The sequence below is a fragment of the Plodia interpunctella genome, chromosome 23 (assembly GCF_027563975.2).
Source record: "Plodia interpunctella isolate USDA-ARS_2022_Savannah chromosome 23, ilPloInte3.2, whole genome shotgun sequence".
Taxonomy (NCBI): Eukaryota; Metazoa; Arthropoda; class Insecta; order Lepidoptera; family Pyralidae; genus Plodia; species Plodia interpunctella.
The window spans coordinates 6,054,676-6,071,267 of NC_071316.1; the positions used below are offsets into that span (position 1 = coordinate 6,054,676).

General features: G+C 36.1%; 1 protein-coding gene across 4 annotated transcripts; it reads left to right on the top strand.

Moving 5' to 3' along the window:
• Positions 1-751: 751 nt before the first annotated feature.
• LOC128680156 (zinc finger protein 711-like) lies at positions 752-9,786 on the top strand. 4 transcript variants are annotated; one of them, XM_053763007.1, is made up of 11 exons: positions 752-941; positions 1,532-1,643; positions 2,514-2,591; positions 3,151-3,346; positions 4,566-4,678; positions 5,584-5,711; positions 6,551-6,686; positions 7,150-7,283; positions 7,602-7,734; positions 8,483-8,676; positions 9,614-9,786. In XM_053763007.1, exons 1-11 carry the CDS (start codon positions 813-815, stop codon positions 9,704-9,706), a joined length of 1,446 nt encoding a protein of 481 aa, XP_053618982.1. In that variant the 5' UTR covers positions 752-812; the 3' UTR covers positions 9,707-9,786. The 4 variants fall into 4 exon arrangements, with proteins under 4 accessions (XP_053618982.1, XP_053618985.1, XP_053618983.1 ...); XM_053763008.1 differs by having other exon boundaries at positions 825-933; XM_053763009.2 differs by lacking the exon at positions 752-941 and adding an exon at positions 1,000-1,150.
• The last annotated feature ends 6,806 nt before the right edge of the window (positions 9,787-16,592 follow it).

Below are 16,592 nucleotides of genomic sequence, written 5' to 3' on the forward strand. Positions count from 1 at the left end.
TCCCGTGGCGTAGGCGGGTTGCAGATGTCCATGGGTTGGGTTGTTGCTTACCATCAGGCGACGCGCATGCGCGTTTGGCCACTATACTATATAAGGCATAATCATAATGATGTAAAATAGCACACAAACTAAAATTATTAGAAATTAGCAATAAATAATTAAGTAAACATAAATATATTCACATAATTAAACATATTGTATACTTACAGATATTGATTTGAGAATCTTTGATGTCTGAATCTGTGTTTTATTAACTGAATTTTTTAAATAAAGAACACAGACAAAAATCTGAAAAAATTAACATTGCACGCTTTCATAGTACCTATCTATATTATACTGCGCTTTATTGGTCAATCGACCATGCTCGCTTCGGTTGGGTACTCAATGGACTACGTGCGATACGGGCGGACAGCCGTACAACGAACCTATAACAGTTTTAAGTTTTAAATCCTTACGTACCCATATACTTAAATAATATATATATATATATATATATATATATATATATATATATATATATATATATATATATATATATATATATATATATATATATATATATATATATATATATATATATATATATTAACTACTGTTTTTATCATTTGGGTAGAAGATAATGTTGTATTAATTTGACTTTTCGAATTTTGTTTTTATATCTTAGTCGAGCACTTCTCGATTATAAATTTAAATATTTTTTATGACATTCTTTATCGATGCGCGACCATCCTTTAATCGTTCCTCATTTGTTTGTAAATGTGAAACTGTAAATGGCCTTTTTGGTTTAAGTAAAAATCACGATTAATTTAACCATGGAAGATGAGGAATTAGTAGGTTGCATCAGCTGCATGAGTAGCAATGATTTATGCGACCTATTTGTTGTCGACTCTGATAACGAAGATAGTTATGGGAAAATGTTTGAAACATGCTTTGGTATCAAGGTTACTTTCTTATCTTGTATTTTGTTGTAGTTTATATTTTACAATCCTTTATTTATTTTCACTTTCCACGTTGTCTGTTAGTCTTTGTGCATACGTAATTTAACTTGTGATATTCAGTTTTATTGAGATTAAAATTTGCATTGGATTTTGAATATATCAGATAGACGATCTTTCACTCTGACCTAGGGTTGCCAACTTTTTTATGCTAGGTATTTAAATCTATATTTTAGTATTTTTGATTAATCCATATAACTTATAATAAATAAGGAGTCAATTTAGAATTGTAAATAAAAAAAAATTAAATACACATTTATAATATTATGGAAATTTTAATAACAATTTATTTATTTTCAATTTCAAAGCTTTTTCCGAGGTAGGTAGCTAGCTATGTTTTGATTTTAATGCCGGGTACGGGTATACATTATCGCGAAGCAATTGGCGGAACTTTGGCGGATTCTGCATACATTGCTGGCTTTTCATTGTGTTTAATAATAGCTGGCATACAAACTACGCAATGCTTGTGCATGCACGTCGACGTGTTAGGCGATAGTGTAATATTATGGCATTTTTTTAAATCACAACTATTTTAGATCGATGGTAACCTGAAATATATCTGTGCCAATTGCATAGAAAAATTGGAGATAGCTACAGCCTTCAAACAGCAGACCTTGAACACTATATCTGTCATGAAAAGCATAAAAGGTAGGTATATACATTGGTAATATAGGTAGGTATGTTTGAATTTCTAAGACTGATTCTTGAAGGCAAAATCCTTGGCGAAAGACCTCCTGGCCGCCCTCGACGAAAGTGGTTTGATGACATAAAGGATTGGACCGGACTTAGATACAACCAACTGAAAATAGCGGCCCAAAGCCGCGAGGGTTTCCGTGTGCTGACCTCCAAACTTCAACTCGAAGCTGGCACCCCATGATGGTGATAATATAGATAAAATACCTCTTCTGGAACATCGCAGTGATGGTCCAGGTGTTAAGCCAGTCTGTGAACTGAAATGGGCCTTAGATTCCTATTCATTCTTGTCCCATGAGTTTGTATATAGGTACCAATCTGACTCGTGTATGGTAGTTTTAATAGACCACCACTTGCTTCCGGTGAAGGAAACAATAAACATCGTGAGGAAACCTGCATCTCAGTTAATGATTTATCAGCTTGTGTGTGAAAAGAAGGATGAAGGCAATGAAAAATTGTCGTTGCGTGTGTTACATCCCACGTAATGGTCGACCCTAAGCCATGAAGTATACGCGACGATGAGATAAAACTGATCATTTTTATTTCTGACCTTTTCCCACGCATGTAGAGACTGCATAGTATGTAAGTATGTTTATGTAACTCTTCTTTCCATTACGCTCTGGCTGTCTCTCTCTATCTCATCCTGTTTCCAGTTGCGTTCACCGGTGTGACGCCCAATACTCGGGAACTGCACGAAAATTTACCTGATTCTTGAAGGTTCGGCTATGTGTGTGCTGCACTACGACTATGAGTCAACCCTCATTAGGAATGCAGTCGTTGCCAATTAGCTCGTTATAAAAAAATAATAATTCCATTTTTCTTCAGACGAAGAATATCTGGATGAGAATATTTTGGAAGAGGAAACGAGAGGCGACAGCGACGAAGTGAAGCCTGGTTGTGATAGTGAGTGAAAATAAAGGAAATATCATGATATTTCCTTTATTTTGATAAGCTTTTATTTAGTTTCATTCCTCCCGTCTGTCTGTTTTATTATTATTAATGATTCATTTACTATATGATCAAATTTTGCAAGATTTTCATCTAATCTTACTTCCGCTTGTCATACACAGTTGAAATTTTCCATGTCGTTTCAGTTTTCAAGACAATGCATTATTATAACAATCATGACCTAATGTTGCACCCAAGATCGGCTGCCAACGAGGAAACTCCTCAACGGTTTACAACACGAACATGATTTTGTTTGCCCGTGCTAAATGCAACATGATCTCTCTGACGACAATAAAAGCTTGTGGCAGAAATGACATTTTTGTTACTATTGTTACTATCGTTAGAGGTGACATGGCTTATTGTATATCTCCATCAATTCAAACGTCGGAGCCCAGAGACCTTTTTCCGCTTTCCACTTCTCATGGTCTTCGTCATCCTTAGTAGTCATTCATCGTCAGACCATGACACGCATATCCATAGAAAGATAATCTTTATGTCCTTCAATAACAAACAGCTTTGGATGAGGAGCACGCGATTCAGACCTTGGACGAGACGCGTTGTATCTACTGCGAGCTGCAACTGTCTTCGGTAGACGAAGCCCACGAACATATCAGATCGATACACGAGGTCGAACCACGCACCGGCATGCCTCTGAGGAAGTGTCTCCTCTGTGGAGAGCCGATGAAAGACCCAGCTGAGCATGTCAACCAGTACGTCGAAGTTTTATTTACATTCATAGTATCACGTCTGTTTCCAATGGGAGTAGGAAGAGACTAAGGGTTTCCTGACAAATCTCACCCGCTTCCTCTATACAAATTGTTTTTACAATATTCAAATCAGTTTACTTGGTGGTAAGCAAACAACCGCAGTCCATATGGACACCAGCAACCCGAATTATTTGTCAATCGACAACCGTTGTGAACGTTGCTAACTGATAAGGAATGCAAGTATATTTTCTTCCTCCCCAATGTTGAATATATTCTGAAGGAAACGCCACTGAGACATATGTATTCCCCTGTTTAAATCATCATCATTAATTAGGCTGCAAATTCACCGCATTATATAGGCGTTTTTAGCACTACTTCTTACACACTGTACCGTCCTAGCACAATCTCATTCATTGCTTTCCCGTGACCTAAATATCAGTTTCAAGTATCTATTTTCATTTCCACACTGCTTTTATGTTTGAGATGAAAGAAGAACCTAGAATGTGCCAACTGATTCTCTTTGAAAGAGATAAAAATGGGAGATTCTTTGGCGACGAACCTGACACTCAGAACCTCGAGTCGATTCCTTCAGTAATACCGCTGTTCAAATTATTATTATAAAAAAACTACAAACTTTATATTATTTTAACAGAGTGCTTTTAAAGATATATTTTGTCAACTTTTGCTTGTATTTATATTGTGTAAGCCTTCAACAATAGTCGTAAGATGGACATGAAGTACACTACTATTATCATCGAGATATCTATCGATTATGCATGCACCCATCAAAAACTGCTTTACTCGGTAATAGCATAGTATGTATGGCACCGAAAATTTACAACAAAATTCCAAATCAATATAAAAGCTTAAATTTAAATCTATTTAAAAAGCACCTCAAGTCTTTATTAACTGATAAATGTTATTATACTTTAAATGATTTCTTTTTTTGTTTTGGATTTGTAGTGGATAGCATGCTCCACTTTATTTATTTATATTTGCATACCTATATTCGGTAAAACGTGTAGGTCTAATTCATTTTGACATCAATTTGTCTATTTGTACTCATGTTTTTAGCAAATAAATTTTCTTTCTTTCTTTCTTTCTTTTCTTTTATCTTAAACGCCCGTTTAAATCGTTTTGGCTACCGTCTCTCAAAAGATCATAGAAGCAGTATATATTTTTGTCCATTCGTCTGTCTGCAATGTTTCATTTGTTCTTCCAGATGCCAAAACATAAAAACGGAGATGGAAAGCCGTCAGTACTCGTGCCACTTCTGTGAAAACGTGTACAGTAGCAGGAAGGCTTGCTTCACACATCTTCGGATGAAACATGGGCGTGAGTCGCGATTCATATTCAAATTGGAAATTGCTTATTCAACTTTTATTTACATCACTGTACTCGTATTGACGTCAAAAATTTGCGATTACATTGCTTTTATTGTCGATTCAACTTCTTCTTAAACATCTACCTGTAGAGGGCGCTTTAGAGTTTACTCACAAATGTCAGTCTGATTCAGTAAACTATAAATCTATAGGCTATATAATAAACTAAACTCTTGCCCGCGGCTTCGCCCGCGTGATTTCTCACGGGAGCAGTCATTATGTCATTCTCCGTACTTCAAACTATATTTATGCAAAACTTCAAGAAGATTAATTGAGTATATACAGCGTTAAGAGGTAACAAACTTACTTTCGCATTTTTAATATTAGGTTGGGAGATCTTTAGAGATCTCCCTGATTTATTTATTTATTAATGTAATAAATAAACAAATCAGATATAAATAATAAAATCAGATATATATAAATAATAATAAATAATCAAATCTTTGGTTTCATTATAGTTTTTTATAAATTGTGCTATTATAATAAAGAAAAATAGGCCAATCACCTTTTCAATAATGAGAAGGCCAAGCTAGGCCAACTAGAAGTGATTAATTTGTGAATTTTCAAAACCTACTTAAAAATTGACCTTGTTACCATTGACCTTGTTGTTCTTACCGAAATCAAACCAAAGGCCACAAGAATGGTTAACCATTTGAATTATAATTAGGTATACATATCCCCACAAGAATCCAAGAAATATCAAACACGGAACATCTCATAGGTAGTTCGCGAATCGGAAACCGTGTCGTGATTAGGACGGTAAACACCAAACAGATACAGAAAATGAAAGAACGAAGAGCAAGTGAGCTATATTTATACTTTTTAAAAATAAAAATAGTGTTGTCTATCTCCTTTCAGTGAAATTCATCATTGACCAAACAATGAAGAACGTGTCAGGGGAGCGCAAGAAATGCCCCATGTGTACCCGGGACTTTAGCCAGAAGCAGATCCTCAATAAGCACCTGTGGAAGGCCCATGGCTTAGAGGTGAGGTTTCTTTTTGAAAAAACTATTTCTATCTATACAGTTTCTTTTTGAAGAAACTATTTCAGACCCCCACAATGAATTTTGAAGATTCGGCTCTGATGAGCGGCCGCCGGTTGTCAACTCTCTTTGGAAATGCTATTGTTGCCCAGCAGTCGATAAAGGCATTTAGCCATTACCGCATCCAATCCGAAGATATTTCATTATTTTTAGAAGCGACGTTTGGAAGTTCTTTCATGGCGTAAGTTAAGGAAAAACGTAGAGGATGTCAGTATATCATAAAATGAATAAAGAGAAGGTTCTACATTAGAAATTGTGGAGGAACAAGTAAAAACAAGAGTGACACAGAGATACTGTCTACAAACCTTGTCATCTTTTAGGAAGCAAGTAAAGTCTCATTATATTAGTCTTCTTTAATCTATTATATATTTATTCATTGTTCTATAACAACACTTGTCTGTATGTTTATATATTTCTTCTATATCTTTTTATTTTTAATATTTTATTTTTTTGTCTAATTATTTAATACTGTTAAGTTTACTGCACCCTCTTAGTTTACTTGTGTCTCTTTCCATCCAAAGGTTGGCTGGAAGAAATTGCATTAGCGATAAGTCCGCCTTTGCACTCATTATGTTTGAACATCTTGTTGTAAGTGTACTCCTTTGTGAATGGTGCAATAAAGAGTTTATCTATCTATCTATCTACTGTAGCCTATGTATATCGGCTTTTGACACAAACTACAAATTGAAGACCTAACTGTACCAGATAATCGACATTTTCTCGTTGTATCTTTCAGAACTGTGATGAATTATTAAAGGCAGTTAAGTTTATGATAATTTTAGGTGGAAAAGCGGAAAGCCTTCATCTGTCCTCTCTGCGATGAGCGGGTCAGCTACGGCTCACACTTTAGCGCCCACCTCCTCCACACGCACAAGGTGTGCGAGCAGGTGGAACAGTTAGAATTTTACAACATGGATGGTAAGTTCTTCAGATATTAGAGGTACTTTTAGGTATATATATTTTTATCAGCGCTCATGTTTTTTCATACTTTTTGACCGTGTATTTTATGTACTTTGTTTTACTACTAGAAAAATATCCAAAAAGCAAGCCCTTCTGATATATTAGGGACCAACACTGTTTAAATGACTGTTTCTTTCGGCATTTCTACTCAGCAGTAGTCGTTTGGAAATGTCAGAAGTTTGTTGCTAGTAGTAATGGCAGTTACGTTTATGACAATTTTAGTAGTTAATAATATTTTAATTATAAATAATAGTAGTAGTTTGTAGCTTGTGAGAAATAACTATAAATATAAAGATTGACGAGAAAAAGTGCCTATGAAGGTCTAATTTCTGAATAAATGATTTGAATTTGCTATTTTGTCTGTCTGTCTGTACTGTCTGATTTCTGAATAATAGTTTGACTTTTTACACACTTTTCGCAGATTTCCTCCTGTTCAAAAGCGCCATTCAAGAGGAGACGAAGTACCGCTTCAGGAAGACGACGGCGAGCAAACAGACAATAGAGGGAGTCCGTTCCCACTACATGTGCAGCCAATCTGGAGTCTATGTCTACCAGGTATTCTTTTAATCCCTCATTCTCTGAACCGAGAGGTCCCGGGTTCGAACCCCGGTCGGGTCGTGATGGAAAATGATATTTTTCTTATTGGTCCGGATCTTGGATGTTTATCTATATATGTGTTATTAAAATATAGTACCGTTGAGTTAGTATCCCATAACACAAGTCTCGAACTTTGGGGCTAGCTCAATCTGTGTGATTTATCCTTATATATTTATATTTATTTATATTTTTCACACGAAAGACACACAGATATACTTTCACATGTATAATATTAGATATCCATGAGTTATTATAATAATTACATCAATGTTTTAGGGTAAAGGCAAGCGTCCGGCGCCAGAGCGCCAAATCTACAAGACTGGCAAGGCTTGCCCGGCGCACATGATCGTGACGGAGACCTTGGACAGAGTACTTGTAACCTTCTACAAGACTCATGTTGGACATGGCCGTGAGTCTATCTATAGAATTTTAAACCATAGATTTCGGGGCCGCTCAGACGAACATAATTTAAACTTCTACATGTGTGATCTGATTGAGTTATTTTCGAAATTATTCAGCGGTTTTGCGGCGATAGCAGTTACGCTTACAATTAATAGAACAAAATAACCTTTCGCAGTTCTAATATTAGTATATTGAACTATATGGTTGGATTAATATTGAATTGAAACCTAAACATGACCAGAAATGCCATCTAGCAACAGTCAACAGTACATTAACCTACCCATATTCATTGCAAACTCGCACCGCTGCTATTACCGCGTCATAGAGAATCATAACTTGATGTGCTGTTGACTGTACACGTTGATCCATTCAGATGTTTCGGTTCATTCATCTGGTTTTTAGACACACGAGTAGAATATTGAACGCTACAGGGCATTTTGTATTTATTATTTTTATTTTAACATGTTCAAGGAGAACCAATAGCTTGCATTCTTAAAAACTAGATATATAGGTACATATCAATGGGTTGCAAGAATCCAATTATAGGTTCCAGCTGGTAATTACAGAAATACTTAGATAAAAACAAATTGAGAGCAACACGCAACAAAGTACCTAATACACATAATCAAGATATAAACACCACAAAACTTAATTTCGAAAGAACACACTACATTTGAACATATCAATATCGAAATTACTAACAAGATCGCTAAAACTCCCCGAGGCACAGCCGCCTGACATATTCCACACAACAGCATGCCCGTATTACGAGCCGCGGGAGCCGAAGAAGGTGAAAACGGAGAATCAGACCAGCGACTGCGACGGCGCGGACGGCGGCCACGCCTGGGTCTGCGACACGTGCGGGCTGCGCTTCGTCAGCGGCTCCAAGTTCAACCTGCACGTGGCCGGCCACGGCCTCGGCCTGCTCCCCTGCCAGTACTGCGGGGAGGTGGGTGCTTTGTCTTGTAGGAACAGTCCTATCATCATCGATTCATTTAAAACTTTGTTCTTGTCGGTGGAGCATTTTCCATCTAATTCTGTCCTCAGCCATCGATTTCACCTCCCTATACGACACGAGCTCTGCCTTCTCTTTTATTACATCTAGGAATGCCCTTGTTGCCTTTCCTTTTCCACTTCTTGCTTCGATTTTTCCTTCAATGTGATATTTCCCCTTCTTGTCTCTATTGCTTTCAATAATGTTCTTCTCCCTTTGATCTTGTCTAGTACTTCTTCATTTGTTGTTCCTATATGTCCTGTACAATCCTAACTAATATTATGAACTAGCTCTTCGCCCGTGTGAATTTCTCACGGGAACAATTGTTTTTCCGGGAGTACCCTATGTCCTTCTCCATACTTCAAACTACATGTATGCAAAATTTCAAAGAGTCTCGTCTAGATTAATAAGTTTTTACACAAGATTTTATTATCAAATTCAAATTCAAATCATTTATTCGGAAATTAGACCTTCACAGGCACTTTTTCACGTCAATTTTTTTATTAAATAGTTATTTCTCACAAGCTACAAACTACTGGCATTTCGGAACGACCACTGCTAAGAAGAAATGCCGAAAAAAACTCATTTGAACAGTGTTGGTCCCTATCATGCCAGAAGGGCTAATATATCAAATGTCGATGTCAGGGAGATCTTATTGCATTCAATGTGTGACAAAAATATATCATGTCCGTGCAGTCAACGGTTTAGGTGTTACCGCCGACGATCATTTTTATCATAATAATGCTTTGTGATCCGAACTTAACGCGTGTACAAAATTTCAGCTCAATCGGTTGAAGATATCTGCTTCAAAATTGAGTTACAAGATTCCACCCGTTACATTACATACAGTGCAAGTTATAAAAGTTGTAAAAAATATGCTTTCTTTTTGCAGGATTTCAGAGACATTGAAGCCTGGACAGAACATATACAAACACAGCACAACGCTGGATCTTCATATGAATATAACAATTACAATGTCATTTAAGAATAATCAATGTGTGACCGCGTTTTGTTGACCTACCGCAGGTTGTAGTGGTGTTGCAAAATATGGTGCATACAAATCGATATCTGTTATAAAACTTTAAGTAAGTTTTATAAAAATTAAAAATTTAGTAAAATTATCAATTGTTTCCATAATGTAATATTTTTATTTGATTTCGTGAACAATAAGTCCGCATCTGTTTTGAATTTTAAAGAATCGTATTGTTTTTGTTCTATGTTTATGGTAATAAAGTTTTGTTGTTACTTATAGTCTATTATTTCATATAACTTAGGTAAAAACAAGCATGCAGGTTGCTTGATGGTAAGCAAACACCATCCAGTAATGCAATCCGAGCAGCGTCCGACACGCTCCGTTGCGTCGACGCGGCGCGTTACCGCTCTGTTGTTTTACGTAGCTTTCGACATTTCAACGTACGTTGAAACTCCATAAAACTTCTGGGGTGTTTTGCCCTAAGGTATTTTTGTCTTAGTGTTGAAATTTTCCACATCGTCACTTCATTCCCATGATAACAATGTATGCTTTTTATTTAAGTATTTAGTTTCACCTGTTCCGATGTTTAACTGTATGTCTGTATTTGTAATGAAATCTTGCAATTGAAACCTACTGTTATCACCACCTGAAGTTATTAGATTAAGATATTTGCATTTCACTTTACAAACTCACAGACAAGCACTCGCACACAATTTTTTACTAATTCTCTGTACTAAGGTGCAGAAAGTTTCGCTGAGTTATGGCCTTTTTGCCTTATTGCAGCACACCAATTTGTTTAATTTTATATTTTCATTATAGTTAAGATTTGTCTATTAATTTTTTGGTGTGTGTGGCAAATCAAATTAACGAATATAAGCTTGACTGCGACGAAAGTTTTCCTGACAACAATAAAATCAAATAAGTTTTTGTAAAAAACTTAACTTTGTACTTGATTCCACTTATAATATGATTAATCATTAATTAGGTATATATATATATATCTATACAACAGACAAACACATTTAACAGACAAGTTTTAGTCAGTTTTATTATTATTACGTGAGGAATATATAATGGTAAGTACCTAATTTGGAATAACTTAATACCTATTATGGATATCGCCTTGACCATTCACTACAGAAATTAAAATACGATATATAGAAATGGTATCTGCTATGTTTTTTTGGAAATCTATAAGGTTTTGGGCAGGTAGTTCCACCGTGAATGAGACCAATCCATAACCAGAACCACCCGTTGATGTACAGTCAACTGCACATCAGGTTAAGTCGTTTTTGAAACATTCACTTCAATTTTGTCTCAAACTCATCAAAAATTTATTGTGCTCGGCGAGGCTTAAGTTCGCGGTGAACAGCAGAGTCAACAGTAGAATAATCAAAATCATGAACTAACAAAGTAAGGCATGTGCGTATGTACAGTCAACAGCACGTCAAGTCACCCCACATGAACCTCTATGGCGCGATAATAGCGGCGAGTTTAGGTTGATGTACTGATGACTATACAAGTGCAACCTACCCACTGCTCCAATGAAAATCTGAGCCAAGTACATACAGGACGCTTCCATATTTTAAGAATTCTATGGCCATCAAAATCCTCTATATGACGGTAATAGGGACACTTTGGAATGAGTTTGGGCAGGATATGCTGTTCGACTGAACAATCAATCGATGTCTTGAATATTTTAGAGAGCTGTCCCTTTCAACAATGTTATCGTCACCGGCAGGCTTCGAAGGCTGCTATTAATATTAAGGGCTTAACATCCTCATAATAGTGTATAAGCTGTGAGTGTAAGTGACTGTAGGTATAAGTATAGTATCAGGGTTTATTTCGCTGCACTTTTATGAATAAACTAGCTATTGCCCACGACTTCGTCCGCGTTTAATTCTTGCGTCCGCTAATAAATTGTTATTATCAATATCTCTGGTTCTAAACAATACATCGCGATGAAACCTATATAAGATTTTAAGTTAGACCATCCGCTAAATAAATGAGAAAACCGCATCAAATTCCATCCAGTATTTTTTACGTTTCGCCCATGCAAACATAGCCTACTTACAGTTTTATTATATGTATAGATTGATATAGATAAATAAATAAATAAATATATTACGACAAATCACACAGATTGAGCTAGCCCCAAAGTTAGTTCGACACTTGTATTATGGGATATTAACTCAACGATACTAAATTCTATAACAAATACATATATAGATAAACAGAAAAAGATCATTTTCCATCATGATCCGACCGGGGATCGAACCCGTGACCTCTCGGTTCAGAGGCAAGCACTTTTCCACTGCGCCACCGAGGTCGTCAATATAGAGAGTAGATAGTGTTCGATGGATTTTGATGATGACACGTTTTGATGGAAATCTATGTCTAAAAGTATAAAAAATGTTATTAGATATAAATATTTCAATTGTTTCTTTACTTGAGCAAGCAAACGGGCATACGGCCCGATGGGAAGTGATCACCACAGCTTATAAACGTCTGCAACACCAGGGCTGTAACACGCGCGTTGCCAGCCCTTGATAAATCTTTTTATGCCCTTTTTAAAGAACTCCATGTGGTAGACCCAATGCACCTAGCATTTTAATTATTTCTTTGATATTTTCAACTTTACAATAAGCGTTCCTGAAAAAGAGTCTTGACAGACGTATAGACAAACAGACGGGCAAAGAAGATCTTATTTTTGTATGGTATTTTGTAAAGATGCCGATTTTACCGCAATGTAAATATGTGGGTCAGTTTGATCGGTTAGTATCCGCGTATCGCCTGAACTAGGTCGTCCCATTTGGAAGATGGATTCGATTGTCGAAATAGATTACACTATTTAAAATTGATAAAAATCCAAGTTTGTTTTTTTTATGTTCGTAGTGGAGATGATAATCTACGTATTACGATGTAAAATATTGTAATGACTTAAAACACCGTTGCACTGTACATATATTTAACGTTTTACATTACAGTCAGCAATGTAGTAATTATTACTTTATGTACTTGTGTTCTATGTAAAATGGTTACCTATGTTAAATAAACATTTTTTCTTTCTTCCTTTTTTTCTTTAATATTCGTAAATTAAACAATAAAAACGCTAGTTTGAACCTTATAAAGAATACAGACAGACTGACAATGAAATCGGATGTCCGGTGATAGAAATTGAAATTTTGAATTGAATCTAGGAATATAATTTTCTTGTCATAAATAGACAATATCAACTCCGTCACGATGGGGACGTGCCTGAAGGAACACCAATCAAACACTCTATTAAGTCCATAGTTACTTAGTGCGTGTTTACCTATCTATACTAAACTCTAATAATTACGTCGTCGTTACAAAGCTAAATTTATTTATCATTTAACTAGACAGCCATGCCACCGCACCCTAACATGGCGGAGACAGCTAACCATAAACTACGCGTTCCAATTTCAAACTCATTCCGCACTGCTGCGATGACGTCACGCACCCTCCGAACTGACATAAATGACGTTCCAAATACAAAATATTGCGCTTCGTCCATCGTCTAGACACGAATAAATTGTCATTTGACACCATTCCGCGTTCTTTTTACGATTTATAAGAACAATGGAACGCTTTGAACGCTTGTCTACGGACTTAGGCGGGAAATGGCGCCATTTTCCGACATTTTTTGCTAAATCATTGTTGTCCTTTGCTTACATTTTATATTTAAATTTGTATTTATCTTTAAGTATATAAAGCATTTACATACCGGCTTATAAAGCTTCCGGCTTTAGTCACAAAAGCGAATACATGGACCGTTTGGAGAAATTTAATATGACATCTCTGACTGAAATGCGAAAGTTTGTGAGGATGTTTGTTACTCTTTCACGCAAAATCTATTGGACAGATTGTCAAGAAATTTGCTACACGGGTAGAATATAACCTGGAACACATAGGGTACTTTTTATACCGAAATTCCCACGAGAGCGAAGCCCCGAGGCGCAGCTATGCATTCTAGCATACTAGAATGAAATGTTATAGTAAGTTTATATCATGTAAGCTGTTGGTGTACCTAATATATAAATAAATAAATAAATAAATTAAACATTATGAATGATTTAATTAAAATGATTTAATTTCGATATTTGTTTCATTGTGACTCTGAGCGACCTATTTTGGTATTTAGGTCAGGAATTCAGGATGATCACGCAACAGGTCGTTTGTTTAATATACGAGGGTTCTCCGCGAACGTGAGAATTTCCATTGAAATAAAAAGGAAAAAGCTAAGTAAAAAGTAATTTTGAAGAGGAATATTCTTTATTTTTAATGGCGTATAAGTTTAATTCTATACGTCTTTTATTTTGAATTGAACGAATTTCTAACGAACTATTGTAGATTTATACGCTGTCGACTGTACTATATCTTCGTATAGGTACATCAAAGGCAGATACATCGAATTGAGAGCAGTATCGTCGACAATCGAGATAAACCCATCAATACTATGTGTTTGTGTGTGTTGTGTCGCTGTACGCGCAGTGGTGTGCGTGCGGTAAAAGGATTTGTGTGTCGCGCGTCGATATACGACTGGATGTGATTCAAAACAAGCTGAAAGCTTCACAGACTAAATAACAAGCCTTTGCCTTTGACAATAATATCTGGTTTTACATAGAAGACCTTCAAGAAAAGATTCTACGACTTCTTGAATGGGAGGCAAGGCTCCCCTACGATGCGCCAGGCGCCGGGCAATGCAATTGTTTCAAGGCAGGCAGTGATCACACATCTAGTGACATGTTTGCTCGTTCGCCGCCATATTCCATTAAAAAACGACACTTTTAAAACTGGTTTTGTTATACATGTGACCTATTAAAAAACGCTGTCTTCCGGCAGGGATTCCCACTCGATTCAAAAAAAAAATTCATCTCATTCGTATTTTCAAGAAAATATCAACTTAAAGCCCTTAGGACGTTTTAATCCCATCCCAACTAATATTATAAATGCGAAAGTCAGTTTGTTTGTTTGTTCACGCGTTTCCTCCTCTTCATGCATTATATACTAGACCGATTGTTATGAAATTTAGTACACTGGTATAAAATAACCTGAAATAACACATATGGTACTTTTTATACCGAAATTCCCACGGGAGCGAAGCCCCGGGGCGTAGCTAGTATTTCATAAAAGTAGTCTTCGCCTTTGTTCTTTTAGGCTTTCGAATTTCGCGACTTGTGACCTAAGGGATGCAGATGTTATGAGAATAAAAAGTAAACAGTAACAGCTAGTTGAAGATTACACATCAGCGTCAACTTCGGCGTAAGCAGACTGATGCGATGTGGATGCGATCAATGATTCAGGCTTTTCCATTTCCCTACCTCAACATCAGCTGCTCCTATAGGGGTTGCCAACCCATAATATTAGAAGATATCCTAATAATTATGTTTTAATATGGTAAAATAGGAGGCTTTGCCCAGCAGTGGGGAACATAAATACTAGAAAAAAACAAAGGAGCCGAAAGAGAAACTACTATATTTTATCGGCATAGCAAACACAATAAAATGTCTAGGAATATGCTTTAATATTTATGAAATAATAATGTACTCTTAAGTAATATTTTTTATTAATTAAAATAAAATAAATAAAAATAAATATAAAGTAAGTTCTAGACCCCCAAAGTAAGTTCTAGACTTGAATTCCCTAAAATTATATTACCTATCTACCTATTAATACTCTAATACCTATAATTTCGTGGCTACTGAATCCCTAAATATATATATCCATTATTTATTAGTATTATTTAAGAGCCATTTACCTATATCTCAGTATTTGGCTAAGGCCTCTCTCTCTCTCTCTGTCACGACGCTCGATCCAGTGCTATATAGCGCCATCCTAGGTAGAACTTCAGTTCATCACTTACAATCACAATACACATATTTAGTCGAAAAATAATTTGCAACCCTAATTTCAATCGCTTAATGTTGGTGTTGGCTTCGTTGCGCGAAATCGCGGCAAACTAGGCCGCAAGCACAGCGCGTGATCGGCTGAAATAGTCACAGATATCATAAATTACAACGTAATCCTACTATTATCATAAATGCGAAAGTTTGTGAGAATGTATGTATGTATGTTTATTACTCTTTCACGGAAAATCTACTTGACTGATTGTTATGTAATTTTATACACGGGAATATTGAGGAATAACATACAGTAAACTCAACGGGTACCTACTTTTTATCCCGAAACTCGCACGGGATCGAAGCCTCGGGACGCAACGTTTTCTTATAACTGTGGAAATACTGTAGTTACACATACAACTGCTTTTTTTTTCTCAAGAAAGAGAATAAAAGCAGTTTTAACGAACTGAATTTGCAATATAATAATACGCAATACAAAATACGCTTTGACATAAGTCCTTTTAATATTCACTTTTGGATTTTCCTTTGATTTCCCATGACATCAGATTGTTTCTAGTTTTGGAAATCAATTTTTAGACTAATATCTCTATTTGCACATGTAGGTAGAACCTAATTGATGTTATTACAAATTTTCGTTTGTGTATACAACTCCAGTGGCAAGCTGTATGCGAGATACAGGCCGATGACATCTAGCTCGATGATGGCCTGTTACAGGATCAAGAATGGTTGATAAATGATAACGCAATGTTGCCAACCAACAGGAGACAGCGCACTAATTTTCTTCACTTTCTTGACACGACACGTACACGATTACGATGGTAGGTATAGGTACAAACTCAAATGGCACGAGTAGGATTGGAAACTGTGACTTCGGTTTGTCGTCCTAATCTCTAGACCACTGGAGCTTCAAATTGGTTTCCCAGTAAGTAGTTAGGTATATCTGAAAAATAACACTTTCCGCAACCCAATCGACCCAGTTTCTTGTCGAGTGATAAAACACTCGTTCAATAATA

Excerpts from the sequence above, each read along its gene's own strand:
- LOC128680156 (XM_053763007.1), top strand. The coding sequence starts at position 813 with ATGGAAGATGAGGAATTAGTAGGTTGCATCAGCTGCATGAGTAGCAAT. Across the intron at positions 1,644-2,513 it reads TGTCATGAAAAGCATAAAAG|ACGAAGAATATCTGGATGAG; the intron begins GTAGGTATATAC and ends ATTTTTCTTCAG. Across the intron at positions 8,677-9,613 it reads CCTGCCAGTACTGCGGGGAG|GATTTCAGAGACATTGAAGC; the intron begins GTGGGTGCTTTG and ends TTCTTTTTGCAG.